Raw genomic sequence first — 15048 nt, 5'->3', positions numbered from 1 at the left:
AAAGTGAAGGACATAAATCCACACCGTGTAGAGGTCAAGCACAGGAGTTTATTACGTACAGCGCTGACGGAGTGTCACCTTGCTTATTAGGCTCAGAGACACTGTCAATCAATTGATTACAATGGAATATATGGATTTTCCGTGGGCGGGGGAAAGTGACGGGGTAGGCAGTCCCACACCCCCGGATAGGTCTAGCAGCAAGACATGATAGCACACTAACCAATGGTGAAAGGTTACATAATGTCTCCGCCCATGGTCTCAAGTTGACAAATTAACATTTAATATTTAATTAGTACTTTAATAAATGTATTAGTATAAAATATATATGTTGAATTCTGATTTGGGGTCCATAGGAATAAAGTAACTCCTTTGATTGTCCGACAGGTACATATCTAGGGGTAAAAGCAAAGAAACAGTGAAAGATTTGGCAATAAAGATTGTCTTTCAAGTTGTTCATTTGTGTTTTAAGGCAGACATTGGTCCCTGGGAAAGGGAGGTGGGAGGAGGCCATATCTTATACTGACATGCTTGAACCTTTCATAAACTCAAGGTTGGATGTGTGGGAAGAACATCTCCCTACAGAAGAAACTAACACAACAGAAACAGGGCTTCTTTGTTCTACTTGCAACTTTGAATAAGACACAATTATTTCCCTCAACATCTGGCATTTTGCTGACCAGGCATATCTTAGCAAAAGCAAGATTATCTTTTGGTTATTCTGCTTTCTCTTAGCTAATCACTATTTGCTAGGCCTCTGACCTCTTGACCAAACTCTGGACTTTGGGCCTGTACACAAATCCATATACCAGGTTATTACATTAGCAATGGATTTTAACCCTTCATAAAGTCAGTGGCAAACTATTACAATTTACTTTTGCTGTCCCATTAAGCTAAGGTTCTAGTCAATGTGCTGGACTGATTTGTTCGCCTCTCTTTTAATGTGGCAAAGGTTCCCATAGTGTATATTGACTTCAAATAGGAAAGGTGTGATGTTCTTGAACCTGATCTGACTTTTTTATATTATTTTTCATAGGGCCCTGATGGTCAACCAGGTGTGAAAGGTGAACCTGGGGAACCTGGACAGAAAGGGGATGCTGGATCCCCAGGACCACAGGGCCTTTCTGGGTCTCCTGGCCCACCAGTAAGTGAAAAAGCAAACTGAAGGAAAACAATGACCTGTGTCAATTTTTCTCATTTTAAAAGTTCTTTGCTGTTCATTATGTCCCATCTGTTTGCCATTTTTAGGGTCCTCATGGTGTTCCTGGTCTAAAAGGTGGTCGAGGTACTCAGGGTCCACCTGTAAGTACTTTGTTTTTTTGTAAATTAGTTGGATTAATGCAATAGCATTTTTTACATTGGGGCATAGGTTTAATTTTGGTGGAAATATTTAAATCTTTCTTAATCTGAGTTGTATTGCATATTCAATAATTAGATCAGTTGTAGTTGATTGCTCAGTGAGCTGAGAACATTTCATGTAACCAGTGCCAGATTTCTTTCTAGTGCTTATATCAAAATGTATTTCTAGGGTGCGACAGGATTCCCCGGCTCTGCTGGACGAGTTGGACCTCCCGGACCCACTGTAAGTCAATTTGAGACTTATTCTTATAGGTACATTTTATAAAATGTAAGTTAGAAACCTGAACAAATCAGAGAATTATAGATGTTGGAACTTGTAAAGACCTACAGTATTCAAGGCCTGATCTTGTGCCCGTTGAAAGTAATAGCGTGCTTCCCTTGACTTCAGTGTGTGCAGGATTAGGTGGTAAATCAAACAAAGCCTTTTAATTGTGGGTCTGATCCAATGCCTGTTGAAGTCAGTGGACGTCTTTCAGTTTATTTCAGAGCACTTTGGGTCAGGCCCTGAGATAGTAAAACTGTTCTTGGTTGAACTGTTCACTTGCAGTTAAATTTAAAAAAAAAAATCCCAGGTTATGCACTTCGTCCTTCCTTATAATTCTTGGTGTTGAGGGAATTTTCTGTACAAGCAACAGGGCCTTTCCTGTGCCAGCTCATTCGTGAAATTGCTCATACAGTACATTTTTAAAAAATGACAGAGAAGGCAAAAAGTGCATCTTATGTTTAAACTTTTCTCAGTGACACTGTGGTTAAAGAATTACATGTAATTTCCCCCTGTGTGGCTTGACAAATCTGTCTCTGTGTATTAATGACAAATAACAAATTTGCTCAAGTTCATTTTGTGGCCGTCACATGCAGTGGAACAAGTGAAGTGATGTCAAAGCACATTTGTTAATATAACATATGCTCTGTATAAACAGGAATGTACTTTGCCATCCTTTGAAGAAATGTCAGGGATCCATGCACAAACACAGTATTTTATGTTATCCCTCAGACCTCCCATAACATGACTGCCATTTTAGATTTTCTTCTTAAAGAGGGAAATTCCCAGGACTGATCTAATTCCTGTCATGTATAAGTCACTTTGGGCTCTTTTGGGACGAAAGACATAACATAAATGTAAGAAATTACTTTAAAAAAATGAGAACTGGTCATGTTCAATGGCATCAAAATAATTTACCGAAAAGTGAGTGAAAAATGGATGCAAAATGCTATCACTGCTGTGAGTGGAGAAATTTTGAATGAATATTTGTGGAATTTTATGGCACTAATTGTCCAGCTCTAGCTAGAATAATTCCTTCTTTAGAGGAGGGAATCCAAAATGGTGTGTAAGGCATGAAACTTGGAGATCATTTGCAAGTCTTGGGAGTTTATCACACATTATTAAAGAGAAAGCACTGTGTTAGCTGTTATATGATAACATTATGTTCACACCCTGGTCCTTCCTTTGTACTCATTTATTTTTAGTTAATCAGAACCCAGTCCTGATTTGATCAGAAATCTTTTGTAATCGGGGTCTTTTAATGTTGCTAGGGAGCTCCGGGGCCTGCTGGGGCTATTGGTGACCCAGGAAAAGAAGGCCCTCCAGGTCTTCGTGGTGATCCAGGTGCTCATGGTCGAGTGGGAGATCGGGGACCAGCTGGACCACCTGGTGGCCCTGGAGACAAAGGAGACTCAGGGGAAGATGGGCAACCTGTAAGTGCTTTTGTCTTTATATTTGCTTTTTAGCCACACAGCTTTTTAATGAAATTTATTGAAATGCTCAGCCTTTGTACCTTCTTGAAACAAGAATAGAATCTACAAGTGCACAGCATATGTTCCATACAGAATGTAGCTTTAAATGCATTTTCACTTTCTATAGCATCTTCTGAGTTTCCACACTCTGCTTCATGTCGCCTTTTGCATCTTCCGTGCACACCCAATGCATATTTCAGATGTAAAAGTAACAACTCTTAGTGGATCCCAAACATTCATTTTTATTCATGTTTTCTTTGAACTGCATTTTCCAGTTGCATTTTAACTCCTTTGACCTTTGGAGTTAATTTTACACATTGTCCTGTCTGGACACTTTAGGCCTGATGGCAAATATAACTCATCACCGACCAGTTGTGCACATTGTCATAATATTACTTCATGTAAAAAAGAGATTTCTGTGGTGGTAACTTCTTCTAGATTAAGTTAAATTCTAGAGATTCTGCCTTATTATTATCGTTATTGATTCTGAAAATTATGATAACCCTGTTGTATGTATTCTTTGTCAATTTCAGGGCCCAGATGGCCCCCCAGGTCCAGCTGGAACTACTGGTCAGAGAGGTATTGTTGGTATGCCAGGTCAGCGAGGTGAGAGAGGCATGCCTGGCCTGCCTGGCCCTGGTGTGAGTAGTAATGCAGTCAATATTTCACCTAGCAACACTGTCTGAAGTATTTTGCTCATCTTTGTGATACTATGTGCCTTCTTCCTAACTCCTACACACAAACAGGACAATATTAGAGGGTTTTAATTGTGTAAAGAATCAGTGGCATTGTGTCTACAGGTATGGTTAATAACTAAACCACACATACATGGCATGGAGAATGGAGCCCACCACACAAACACCTTGTCCATCTGAGCTAAAAGGGAATCTTTAGTTGTAGCGAAGCTTCTGGCCAAAATGTTCCAAATCAGGAACGTCTTATTAGGCATCAGCACCTTTAGAAATCAGACCATTCATTTAGGTGCCCAAATAAGAACTCAAGTCTGAACATTCTGACTTTTGTCTTTTAGCCCAGATACTACAGGCTAACAAAGTCGCTTGAGCAAGCTGAAATTCTGCTAAGCAGTGAACAATGGACCCATACCACGTAATCAGTAGTTACAATTGTCAATGAACTCTAGAACTTCCAAAAGTTCTGTTTTTTTTCTTTGTAGAATTCATACATTTTGAAAGCTTGGTGAGGGGGAAAAAAAGCATCTCCTTTAGTGTAGTGATTATCAAAGGGGATGGCATTCAAGAGAAACTTGCTTATGCAGTTATACAAGCAGTTTACAAGCTCAACTGGAGCTTGTCCCAAGGTTACTAATCAGAAATTATGTTGGTCTGGAGATGGATTGTCTGGCTCAATGAAAGTTCAAGCCAACGGTTGTGTTTAAGCTGCTTTAAGTTATGCTGGAGGCTGGTTAGGCTCCCAGTTGGTCCAACAATCCAGGGAGTGTTAGTCCACCATGGAACTTGCATAATATAACAAAGGATCTGTTCCTTTTAAAGCTCCAATCAGAAATGCTGAACTCAAAGCACAGTTCCTAGTCAATAAAAGACTACTCCACTAGGTTGGCTGGTTAATTTTAAAAGCGCTATTAAATTGCTTATTACTGTACAACAAATCAAAAGGATATTCAAAATCTGTTAGAACGCATTCTTCCATCCTGAAGTTTTGAAAGCTACAAATGTTGGTAGTGCTTAAGACTGGATTCATAACTATAAAATTTAACAACTGGCAGTCTTTTCTATTGAGTTCTCTTTGTTTCATTACATTACATGGTTGATAAGGTATTTCTTATCTTTTTAGGGTACACCAGGAAAACAGGGTTCAACAGGGCCACCAGGAGATAAAGGTCCCTCAGGGCCTATTGGTCAAGCAGGTGCCACTGGTCCAGTAGGTGAACCTGGTCCAGAAGTAAGTATTGTGGCCTAGTAACAGGCAAAAGTAACAGACTTGCTGTAATTATGGCCTAGAGACATAGAAGTTAGAGCTGGGAAAGACCTGCTAGTTTCTAGTCCATCTTTGGGCAAATATAACATTGTTCCCTGCAACTCACACAGTTAACTAAGCATGGTCCTATTTTTACCTTTCACACTTCTAGGGCCCTGCTGGTAATGATGGTACTCCTGGACGAGATGGAGCTGTTGGAGAACGTGTAAGAATACATTATTAGTGTTAAGCCATTGCTGTAAATCTCCATTCTTTTCTGGGTCTGTGGCAGATTCTTTCCCTTGCATGGCTCCTAGGGTTCCCCAAACAGAGAGCTTGTGGTAAATCCACATTCTAATCCCAAACCAGGACTCTGATGGGCTGCAAGAGGACACAGATTTCAAAGCTGGGGAACCCTAGCTAAAATGGTCCTTCCCATGGGAGCTCACTCTTGAGAGCTGACAGCAAGAATATTCCAACTAATCATAATAGTTTTACTAAACCATAGAGATAGAAAAATCTATGTAGTCTGGTCCCATTTTTTAAATACACAGTAAGTAAATTGTGGTGATTTGTAGGGTGATCGTGGTGAACCTGGACCTGCAGGTTTACCAGGTGTGCAGGGTGGCCCAGGAACTCCAGGACCAGTTGGCCCTACAGGAGAAGCAGGGCAAAGAGGTGAACCAGTAAGTAGGGACTTTTTTCAGATTTTTTTACTAGTTTTATGTATGGTTGTATTATGATTTTGGACATATTCCATGAAAAGATGTGCTTTAAAGGTATGCTGAATTGCTTCCTGTAACATGTCCATGCATTTCCATGCAGGGCTCTCGGGGTCCAGTGGGTCCATCTGGTCGTGCTGGAAAACGAGGCTTGCCTGTAAGTTCTGTGCGATTGCTTTACTATTGCCCAAACCAAATTATTTTTACATTAAATGTTACCAAAAGGGCAAGAAAAGCTAGATTTAGAAGCCTGAATAATGACTTGAGTTTTAGAGAGCTGACTCCTAATGAATAGCGAACATTTTCTGAGTTACATAATCCTTTTAGATTCTCCAGCTGGTTGACTATGACAGTGAATTGTCTGTAAAACATGACTGAACAGAGGTAACAAGAAGCTTCAAATTTTCTTTACTTGCATGATGCAACAGAGAGTGGCCAAGCAGGTGGTATTTGGACCTGAATTAGCTTAGGTCTAGGCTTTGTGTTTCACAGTGTGAGGTCAAATCAGGATTTGGATTCAGGTTAGAATTTTATGATGCTGAAATATCATGTGATGTTCTCGAGATTTCAGACTAAAATGGCAGAAATATTACAAAATCGGCTGTTCTCATGAAACAAACTTATTAATATCATGAAATTTTGCTGCAGCTGAACTGGAGCTGAAAATATATGACTTCCAGTTTTTCATTATAGGCAAAGTTGTTATAGGAGTTCAGGCTTGGAACCAAGATTCAGGCTCTCACCCCCAAAATTCAAAGGGGGTTCAAATATGAGAATCCAGTTTTGACATTTCTAATCAGAAGACATAGGTGAAGAAGGAAAAGCAGAGAATGCTTGACTTTTTCTAAAGGTTCACTCTGTTTTCAAGAAGTAGATTGTTCAGTATCTAAAACTTACTGAAAATTATTACAGGTTTCAGAGTAGCAGCCGTGTTAGTCTGGATCTGCAAAAAGAAAAGGAGGCCTTGTGGCACCTTAGAGACTAACAAAGTTATTTGAGCATAAGCTTTCGTGAGCTACAGCTCACTTCATTGGATCCGATGAAGTGAGCTGTAGCTCACGAAAGCTTATGCTCAAATAAATTTGTTAGTCTCTAAGGTGCCACAAGTCCTCCTTTTCCTTTTGAAAATTATTATAAATTTCAAATGCTGTTCTTAGACTAGCATGAGATTTAAACTGGAAAATGTAATATTAAAAGTGTAAGCCAAAGAAATATTTTGAATGATTTTAACCAATTTAAAAAGTGTAAACATTTCAAGATCTTGGAGTTAAATAATTATGGAACAAACTCATTTGAGCATCTTGAGTCCAAATACTGTAGTGCCTACTCAGGCAAAAATCCCATTGATGTTTCAAATGTAAGTTTACTTTAATAAAGACTGCAGGAGGCTTTGGGTATGTAGCTAGTTGTGAGAAGTGGAGACACTTTTTTCCTGATAGTGAAAAAACAGGCTTGTAGATACAAATATATGGAGGTCATCTTTACTCATAACATTTCAGTCCTCTCCATAACAATGCTTCCCACTTTCAAGCATGGAATGAATATTGATATAAGTATATAATATTATATAATATCTTTACTATTCTTAGTAGCAGTATTTTTGAACGTATGAAATAGATAGGTAAACAGTAAAGACTAATTTTACTGTAACCAACTCTATTTTATTTAGGTATGTGGCATTTTCTAATATGTAAACGTGGCCTGCTGCTTTCTGCCTTTAGAAGTGAACAGTGTCAGACAATAGTGTCCAGAGAAAAGTAAGGTTTGTTCTTAGTTTAGAATCCTCTATTTGACTGTTTTTGTACCTATAGGGTCCCCAAGGTCCTCGTGGTGACAAAGGTGACAACGGAGACCGAGGTGACAGGGGCCAGAAGGGTCATAGAGGTTTCACTGGTCTTCAAGGTCTTCCTGGTCCTCCTGTAAGTTGTTTTAGATAATTAGCAAGAAAAGAAAAGAATAATAACATATCTGTTAAGACTTTGATATTAAAAATGAACCAAAGGGAAAATCTGCACGGTGTATTACAATAAATATGCTTTCCAGACAGCCGCTCTCTGGTGCCCTGGCTGTCTGTAGTTTCCAATATATATATTATACATTGCTAATATCAATGCAATAAATTGTTAAATTTACTTCTTGTTCCCCATCCATCAAGTAGATTTATGCAAATTCTAACTTCACGTGAGTCAACCTGAGCAGTCTGCATGCTGCTGCTGTAAGCATTGGTATTAATATTAATGTTAGCATACAAAATATGCTCGGGAATGTACAAACATATAGAAAAACATGGTTCTCTTCCCCAAAGAACTTACCATTTAAGAAGCAGTAACTTTTGTACAGAAGATAGAAATCTATGTGGTTTTTGTTGATATTGGTAATTATAAATAATTTGTGATATTTGTTCCATGCACAGCTGCTGCCACAGTATTTTTAGTGCATTTGTTAGCAGTTCTGCTTTATCAAAATTATATAGCATGAACCAGTGTGCACCTGGCCCTGCATGTGTCGGAGGCTCAACTCTTAGTGTCCTTGTGCAGAGCCTGAGTGCAATCGTAGTTCTTGTGATCAGGGAAGCAAACCCAGCAAAGTGCTCAGCATCTCATAGTTAGATGTTGCGCCCCCTGAGCTCCCCAAAATATTCCAACCCTCTCTGCCTCCTCAACAAACTTCCTTCATCTTCTTTGTCTTCACCTTATTCTGTTAGTTGCAGTCAGTGGCTCTTGTTCTTCATCTCCAAGCGTTCCTACTGAGTGTCTCTCCCAAGCTGACCCTGACCTTTCTTGTGTCCTCCTTCAGCATCTTGAACTACCTTTTTCTGGGTCTTCCTCCTGGTCTTTGTCCTTATCTTCACTTAACATGGATTCACATTGCAGTGATCAATCCACCGGGGGTCAATTTAGCGGGTCTAGTGAAGACCTGCTAAATCGACCACCAATTGCTATCCCATCGACTCCGGTACTCCACCGGAATGAGAAGCATAAGGTAAGTCAACGGGAGAGTTTCTCCCGTCGACCAAGCGTGGTGTAGACACCGCAATAAGTTGACCTCAGGTTCGTCAACTCCAGCTACATTATTCACATAGCTGGAGTTGCGTAACTTAGGTTGATTTAGTCCCATAGTGTAGAGCTGCCCTAGATCTTGTACTCTCTGGCCAACATATCCCAGGTCTCGTCATCTCAACAAACCTGTGGAGCAGAGAGCACAGACTACCCTGAAACTTAAAACTCTTCTAAAAGATACTTAAATATTACTGTGATTCATAATATATAAAACAAAAAAATTAGTTCAGGTAAAATAGATGTAAGTGGGAATTGAAAGTGCTCAGCATCTCGTGGGCTCAGGCATAGGGAATGAGTATAAGATTCTTGGATTGCCAGTGGCTATGAACACCAAAGAAAGGAAAGATCCATGGATACCCCCACCCATATGCTCCTGTGCACTGGCCCAGTGCCTGGGGGGAGCACAGGAGCATATGCTGTACTCTTTCAAATGGTGTTGTAGCAGCTGTGCTTCTTCAGTAATCACCCATATTGTAGCCAGTGACTGAAGAACTACTGTCCAGAAGTATAGATACTCTTTTTGGCTGTTTAAATAGGCACGCAGAAGTTCAGATGCTTCTCAGACATCCTGTTTGAACTCTTTAAGGTACAGGCATCATAATAGAATCCTGATAAGAATGGTCTTTCTCATTAACTTTGTTTATACGGGACTTGCAGTACTTTTTGATTTCAGCTGCAGGGTATGTCCTGGTCCTAGCCAAAGGCAAAAGGAAAACAAATAGGCAAAACAACCAAACCGAAACTTCTTCCCAATTCAGAATCGCATCAGTTGGTTTTAGCTTTGGATAAAGATTCTGGCTGGTTCCTCTTTTCCTTTTATTGTTTTGCCAACCATATTAATATTGGACAATACCGAACTAGGTACTTTCTGTGCATGTAACCTCAGACCTAATTTTGTGTATAGATTTGTACTAGTGTTAAAAACTTTACTTATCTTACTGATAACCATTGTTTTTGTGTCACCGTAGCAAAAGAGAATAATACATTGAGACTTAAAAGTGCACAACCATTGAGAACTCAGAGGGAAATTGCTACATATGTTTCCTGGGCACATTCTGGCTCACTTTGACAATTATAGCTTTATAGGTTTACACAACATTTCTTTAAAGATAATTTGATGTTGAATTTAAAATATAATAAAAATATAATTTTTTCTGCTTAGGGTCCCATTGGTGAACAAGGAAGTTCTGGGGTTCCAGGTCCTTTTGGCCCTAGAGTGAGTACATTGTGTTATATATAAGTGTATGAAAACAATCAAATTTCTGTTTACAGTTCACTGTTAGGCAGATGACGTTTGTTGATCTTAGCCTAAAATAACTTCATGTAATGACAGGTTTCAGAGTAGCAGCCGTGTTAGTCTGTATTCGCAGAAAGAAACGGAGTACTTGTGGCACCTTAGAGACTAACCAATTTATTTGAGCATAAGCTTTCGTGAGCTACAGCTAACTTCATTGGATGCATAAAGTGGAAAATACAGTGAGGAGATTTATATACACACAGACCATGAAAAAATACACATTGTAAGGAGAGTGATCACTTAAGATGAGCTATTACCAGCAGGAGAGTGGGGTGGGGGAGAGAAAACCTTTTGAAGTGATAATCAAGGTGGGCCATTTCCAGCACATTTCCAGGAGTTAACAAGAATGTCTGAGGACGTTTCCAGGAGTTAACAAGAACGTCCAATTTGCAAATTAATTCCAATTCAGCAGTCTCTTGTTGGAGTCTGTTTTTGAAGTTTTTTTGTTGAAGGATAGTCCCTTTGAGATCAGAAATCAAGTGACCAGAGAGATTGAAGTGTTCTCCAACTGGTTTATGAATGTTGTAATTCTTGACATCTGATTTGTGTCCATTTATTCTTTTACGTAGAGACTGTCCAGTTTGCCCAACATGGCAGAGGGGCATTGCTGGCACATGATGGCATATTTTCCCTTGTTTATTCCTCCCCCCCCCACTGTTCCTCAGACGTTCTTGTTAACTCCTGGAAATGTGCTGGAAATGGCCCACCTTGATTATCACTTCAAAAGGTTTTCTCTCCCCCAACCCCACTCTCCTGCTGGTAATAGCTCATCTTAAGTGATCACTCTCCTTACAATGTGTATTTTTTCATGGTCTGTGTGTATATAAATCTCCTCACTGTATTTTCCACTTTATGCATCCGATGAAGTGAGCTGTAGCTCACGAAAGCTTATGCTCAAATAAATTGGTTAGTCTCTAAGGTGCCACAAGTACTCCTTTGCTTCATGTAATGGTTATCTTATTCTCTTTCACTGAGGTAAATTCTATTGTTTAATAACTGACGTAGCAAAAACTTTTACAGAAGTATACTTGTTAGTCATCTTCTGTCTGGCTAGCCACTGCACACCTCACGGCTGGAGCACAACTCTGCTCTTCCTAGCAATAACCCCCACAACCTCCCTGTTTGGTGATCATCCTCACCGGGGGAGCATCCCTCACTCCCACTCACTCTCACACTCTTCCCCAGCATCCAACCCTACAATGTGGAGCCATCAGCAGGTAAGCCCTTGGCTGGTCCCCTGCCTTCAGTTGTTTCTGGCCCTTGGTTCTGACTCTCCATCGTAGAAGTCAGCAGGCAACTCCCTCTGCTGTTCTCTGGCCTTCAGCCCTCCTGTCTGGCTCTATGGCATAAGGCTGGAGAAATTCAGAAGTACCAGTATATGGTAAAATTCAGCTACCTTCTGAACTTCAGATAAAAAACAAGTTACTACTTTTAAATTAATTACTTTTCAAAAATCACGGGATTGCTTCAGGAGGAGATATTATTTACATTTAATATAAAAGGCATTTTAGTAAATTGGCTAATGTGATTGTTATTAAAACCCATCTTTAATTCTCTAATTTTATTCAGGGCCCTCCAGGCCCAGTTGGTCCTTCAGGCAAAGATGGAAGTCCTGGACCACATGGGCCACTGGGACCTCCCGGTGTAAGAGGAAGTCTAGGAGAAGCAGGTCCTGAAGTAAGTTCATGGAAATTTGGGGAGATAAGCTGCCTTCTGGTATTCTCATGTTAAAACTCATAGGAGCACTCTATAAAATTGATCTTAGATTTATGAGTAATGCCTAATGACAGATTAGTGTTTCTTAACTACTTATAACTCCACAAATAATCTATATGATAGGGTTTTACCAATGACATTTGTGAACTGAAATATAATATGTTAGGTGTTTCCATCAAAAGCTACTCTGGAAGTTAGAGAAAGAGAAGATGTGCTAGTTAAGTTAGTTAGGTCTCTAGAATACACTTTCCAGTGAGCTATCCTGTCTAGTTCCAAATGACTCCAGAGATTGGACTTTCACCACTTCCCCAGGGAGCCTATTCTACACCCTCATAAATCTTAGAGAATTTCTTCTGATATTGATTCTAATAGTTCTTCTTTGAGTGCTTGCTCATGTCGATTCCATTCTAGGTGTGTGAGCGCCCACTTGTGTGGCCATTGGAGATTTTTGCCTTAGTGGTATCCGTAGGACCAGCTGTGGCGCCCCCTTGAGTGACGCGGTTATGTGTCAGTATATTAGGAGCCGCCGGCCCTACACCCTCTCAGTTCCTTCTTACCACACATGGTGGTTAGTCAGAGCATTTTTCCTTGCATAGCAAGGGCTAGCGTTTTCGTCTCTTCTGACTTCGAGTCTTAGGGCCTTGTAAATAGTTGTTTATAGTAGTTAGTGTTAAGTAGTTGTTAAGTGTAGTTAGGAGTTAGAAGTTCTTCGGGGTGTAAGCCCTGTGCGGACTGTAACAGGCCTGTAACTGACTCCCATAGCAGCTGCCTCAAGTGCTTGGGGGAATCATATGTGAAGGACAAGTGTCATAGTTGTAAAAAATTTCAACCCAGGACTCAGAAAGAGCAGGATATTCATTTGCGGGCTCTCCTCATGGAAGTTGCCCTTTGTCCAGCTTCTGAGTTGTCCTGCCAAGACTCTCCTAGTACCTCAGCCTTGGTGCCCAGCGCACCCCCTGCTCCAGTGTCCAGAAAGAAAATGAAGCACGGCTCTCCGGCACCGGGCAAGAAAAACCATGGGGCATCGGGCAAAGGACCCAGTTTGGGCCGCCCTGCCACTCTGGAGCCACGAGGACATGCCTCCCTGGTCAGGGCCCTTAGCCCCTTAAAGGATCCACCACCAACTCCCAGGAGCGGTAGTGGACCCAAATGTCTGATGGCATCAATGCCTTCCAAAGCTCCCCCGGCACTGAGAGAGCAGAGGCCTCTGCCCACGCCGCAGGAAGCACCAAAGGCTCCCTACAAGGACAAGCCAGCCACCGATCCCCCGAGACAAGGCAGTGCTCTCCATCTCCTCGCTGCAGACAGACACAGGCGTTGATGGCCCCTCTGTGGTCACCATAAGGGGATTCCTCTGGCACAGAAGGGCAGTTCAGCCCCTTGCCAAGACCCCACTGACACAATTGGGCACCTGAGGCCGCATCAACATCTACGGCGCCACCTTGGCAGCACAGCCAGTGGCCAGTGCCATGGCCCTATTGGAGTGCGTGGGGCATGCTGGTGATGACGATACCCCCTTTGTACTGCTCATCTGCCACTGCCTCGGAGCAACAGCTGGTGGCACTGGGATCGGTGCGTGAGACCCGCTCGGTGGTCAGGGTAGAGGAGACAGTGCCCACCCCAAAAACCCCTCCCTCATGGGGGATAATGCCCTGGAGCCTCCCCTGGTGGTACAGTCCTCATCCCTGGATGAGGTAGTCGTGGGACCTTCAAGGGCCAGCCTGCCAGGCAATTTTAAGGAACACCAGGCTCTGCTTTGATGGGTGATCGAGAACTTGGGCCTAGAGGTGGAGGAGATGGCTGAGAAGATGGACACCTTGTTCAATGTCCTCTCAGCCTCTACCTCAGCATGCGTTGCACTTCCAGTGCATGACGGGGTCCTGAAAATTGCCAAGACCCTCTGGCAAACCCCTTTGTCCATCCCTCCCACCTCCAAAAGGGCTGAAAAGAGGTACTTTGTCTTGGCCAAAGGGTTTGAGTATGAATTTACCCACCCACCTCCGGGCTCGCTGGTTGTCTCTGCGACCAACAAAAAGAACAAGCAGGGGCACACTAGTTCAATCCCCAAAAGTAAAGAGGCCAAAAGACTGGACCTTTCTGGGAGAAAAATTTATTCAATGGCCAGCCTGCAATTCCGGGTGGCGAACCACCAGGTCATCTTGGGTGGGTACAATTTTAACTTATGGGACTCCCTCCGTAAGTTCAAGGAGTCCCTCCCTCAGGATCTGGCTAGCTGCAACACCGTGAACTCTGAGCCCAGCTCCAATGATACTTTTTGTGAGTCACCTAGAGTGGAATCGATGTGAGCAAGCACTCGAAGAAGAAAAAACGGTTACTTACTTTTCGTAACTGTTGTTCTTTGAGATGTGTTGCTCATGTCCATTCCTACCTGCCCTCCTACCTCTCTGTTGGAGTTGCTGGCAAGAAGGAACTGAGAGGGTGTAGACATATAGAGACGCCTGAGCATGGCACTCAAGGGGGGCTCCACAGCCGACCCTACGGATACTGCTATGGCAAAAGTCTCTGATGACTGCGCACGTGGGTGTGCGCACACCTAGAATGGAGTGGACATGAGCAACACATCTCAAAGAACAACACTTATGAAAGGTAGGTAACCATTTTTTCCTGTTTTGAATTTCAGTCCGCTATGCCTAGGTATGGCCCCTTATTCCATCCTCAACAATTCCTCTTGTTGCTTGGAGTTCAGATACTACAAGTAATTGAGAGAATTACCTTTGTACATCCTTGCTTATTGATCAGGCCCGGCACAGATATTTAAAGGCCAAGTTCTGCTCAGTTATGCAGTTGTAAATGTAGAATAACATAAGTGAACTGAATTACTCCAGGTTTCAGAGTAGCAGCCATGTTAGTCTGTATCCGCAAAAAGAAAAGGAGTACTTGTGGCACCTTAGAGACTAACAAATTTATTTGAGCATAAGCTTTCGTGAGCTACAGCTCACTTCAGTGGAAAATACAGTGGGGAGATTTATATACACGGAGAACATGAACCAATGGGTGTTACCATACACACTATAATGAGAGTGATCGGGTAAGGTGAGCTATTAACAGCAGGAGAGCGAGGGGGAAAAAACCTTTTGTAGTGATAACCAAGGTGGGCCATTTCCAGCAGTTGATAGGAACGTGTGAGGAACAGTGGGGTGGGGGGGGAATAAACATGGGGAAATAGTTTTACTTTGTGTAATGACACATCCACTCCCAGTCTTTATTC

At 41.8% G+C, this 15048-nt stretch overlaps 1 protein-coding gene across 1 annotated transcript in view; it reads left to right on the top strand.

The window, feature by feature from the left end:
- Nucleotides 1–15048, top strand: part of COL5A2 (collagen type V alpha 2 chain) — a 79907-nt gene that overhangs the window by 52975 nt on the left and 11884 nt on the right. The window contains exons 34-45 of the mRNA XM_074967762.1: nucleotides 1034–1141; nucleotides 1246–1299; nucleotides 1526–1579; nucleotides 2890–3051; nucleotides 3624–3731; nucleotides 4903–5010; nucleotides 5198–5251; nucleotides 5604–5711; nucleotides 5851–5904; nucleotides 7559–7666; nucleotides 9969–10022; nucleotides 11673–11780. Of these exons, the coding sequence (XP_074823863.1) occupies nucleotides 1034–1141; nucleotides 1246–1299; nucleotides 1526–1579; nucleotides 2890–3051; nucleotides 3624–3731; nucleotides 4903–5010; nucleotides 5198–5251; nucleotides 5604–5711; nucleotides 5851–5904; nucleotides 7559–7666; nucleotides 9969–10022; nucleotides 11673–11780 (1080 nt within the window). The remainder of the gene's footprint in view (nucleotides 1–1033; nucleotides 1142–1245; nucleotides 1300–1525; nucleotides 1580–2889; nucleotides 3052–3623; nucleotides 3732–4902; nucleotides 5011–5197; nucleotides 5252–5603; nucleotides 5712–5850; nucleotides 5905–7558; nucleotides 7667–9968; nucleotides 10023–11672; nucleotides 11781–15048) is intronic.

Source organism: Natator depressus, chromosome 11 (genome assembly GCF_965152275.1).
Source record: "Natator depressus isolate rNatDep1 chromosome 11, rNatDep2.hap1, whole genome shotgun sequence".
Taxonomy (NCBI): domain Eukaryota; kingdom Metazoa; phylum Chordata; order Testudines; family Cheloniidae; genus Natator; species Natator depressus.
The sequence above is the reverse complement of the archived record's forward strand: the minus strand, read 5'-3'. Positions and strand labels throughout refer to the sequence as shown.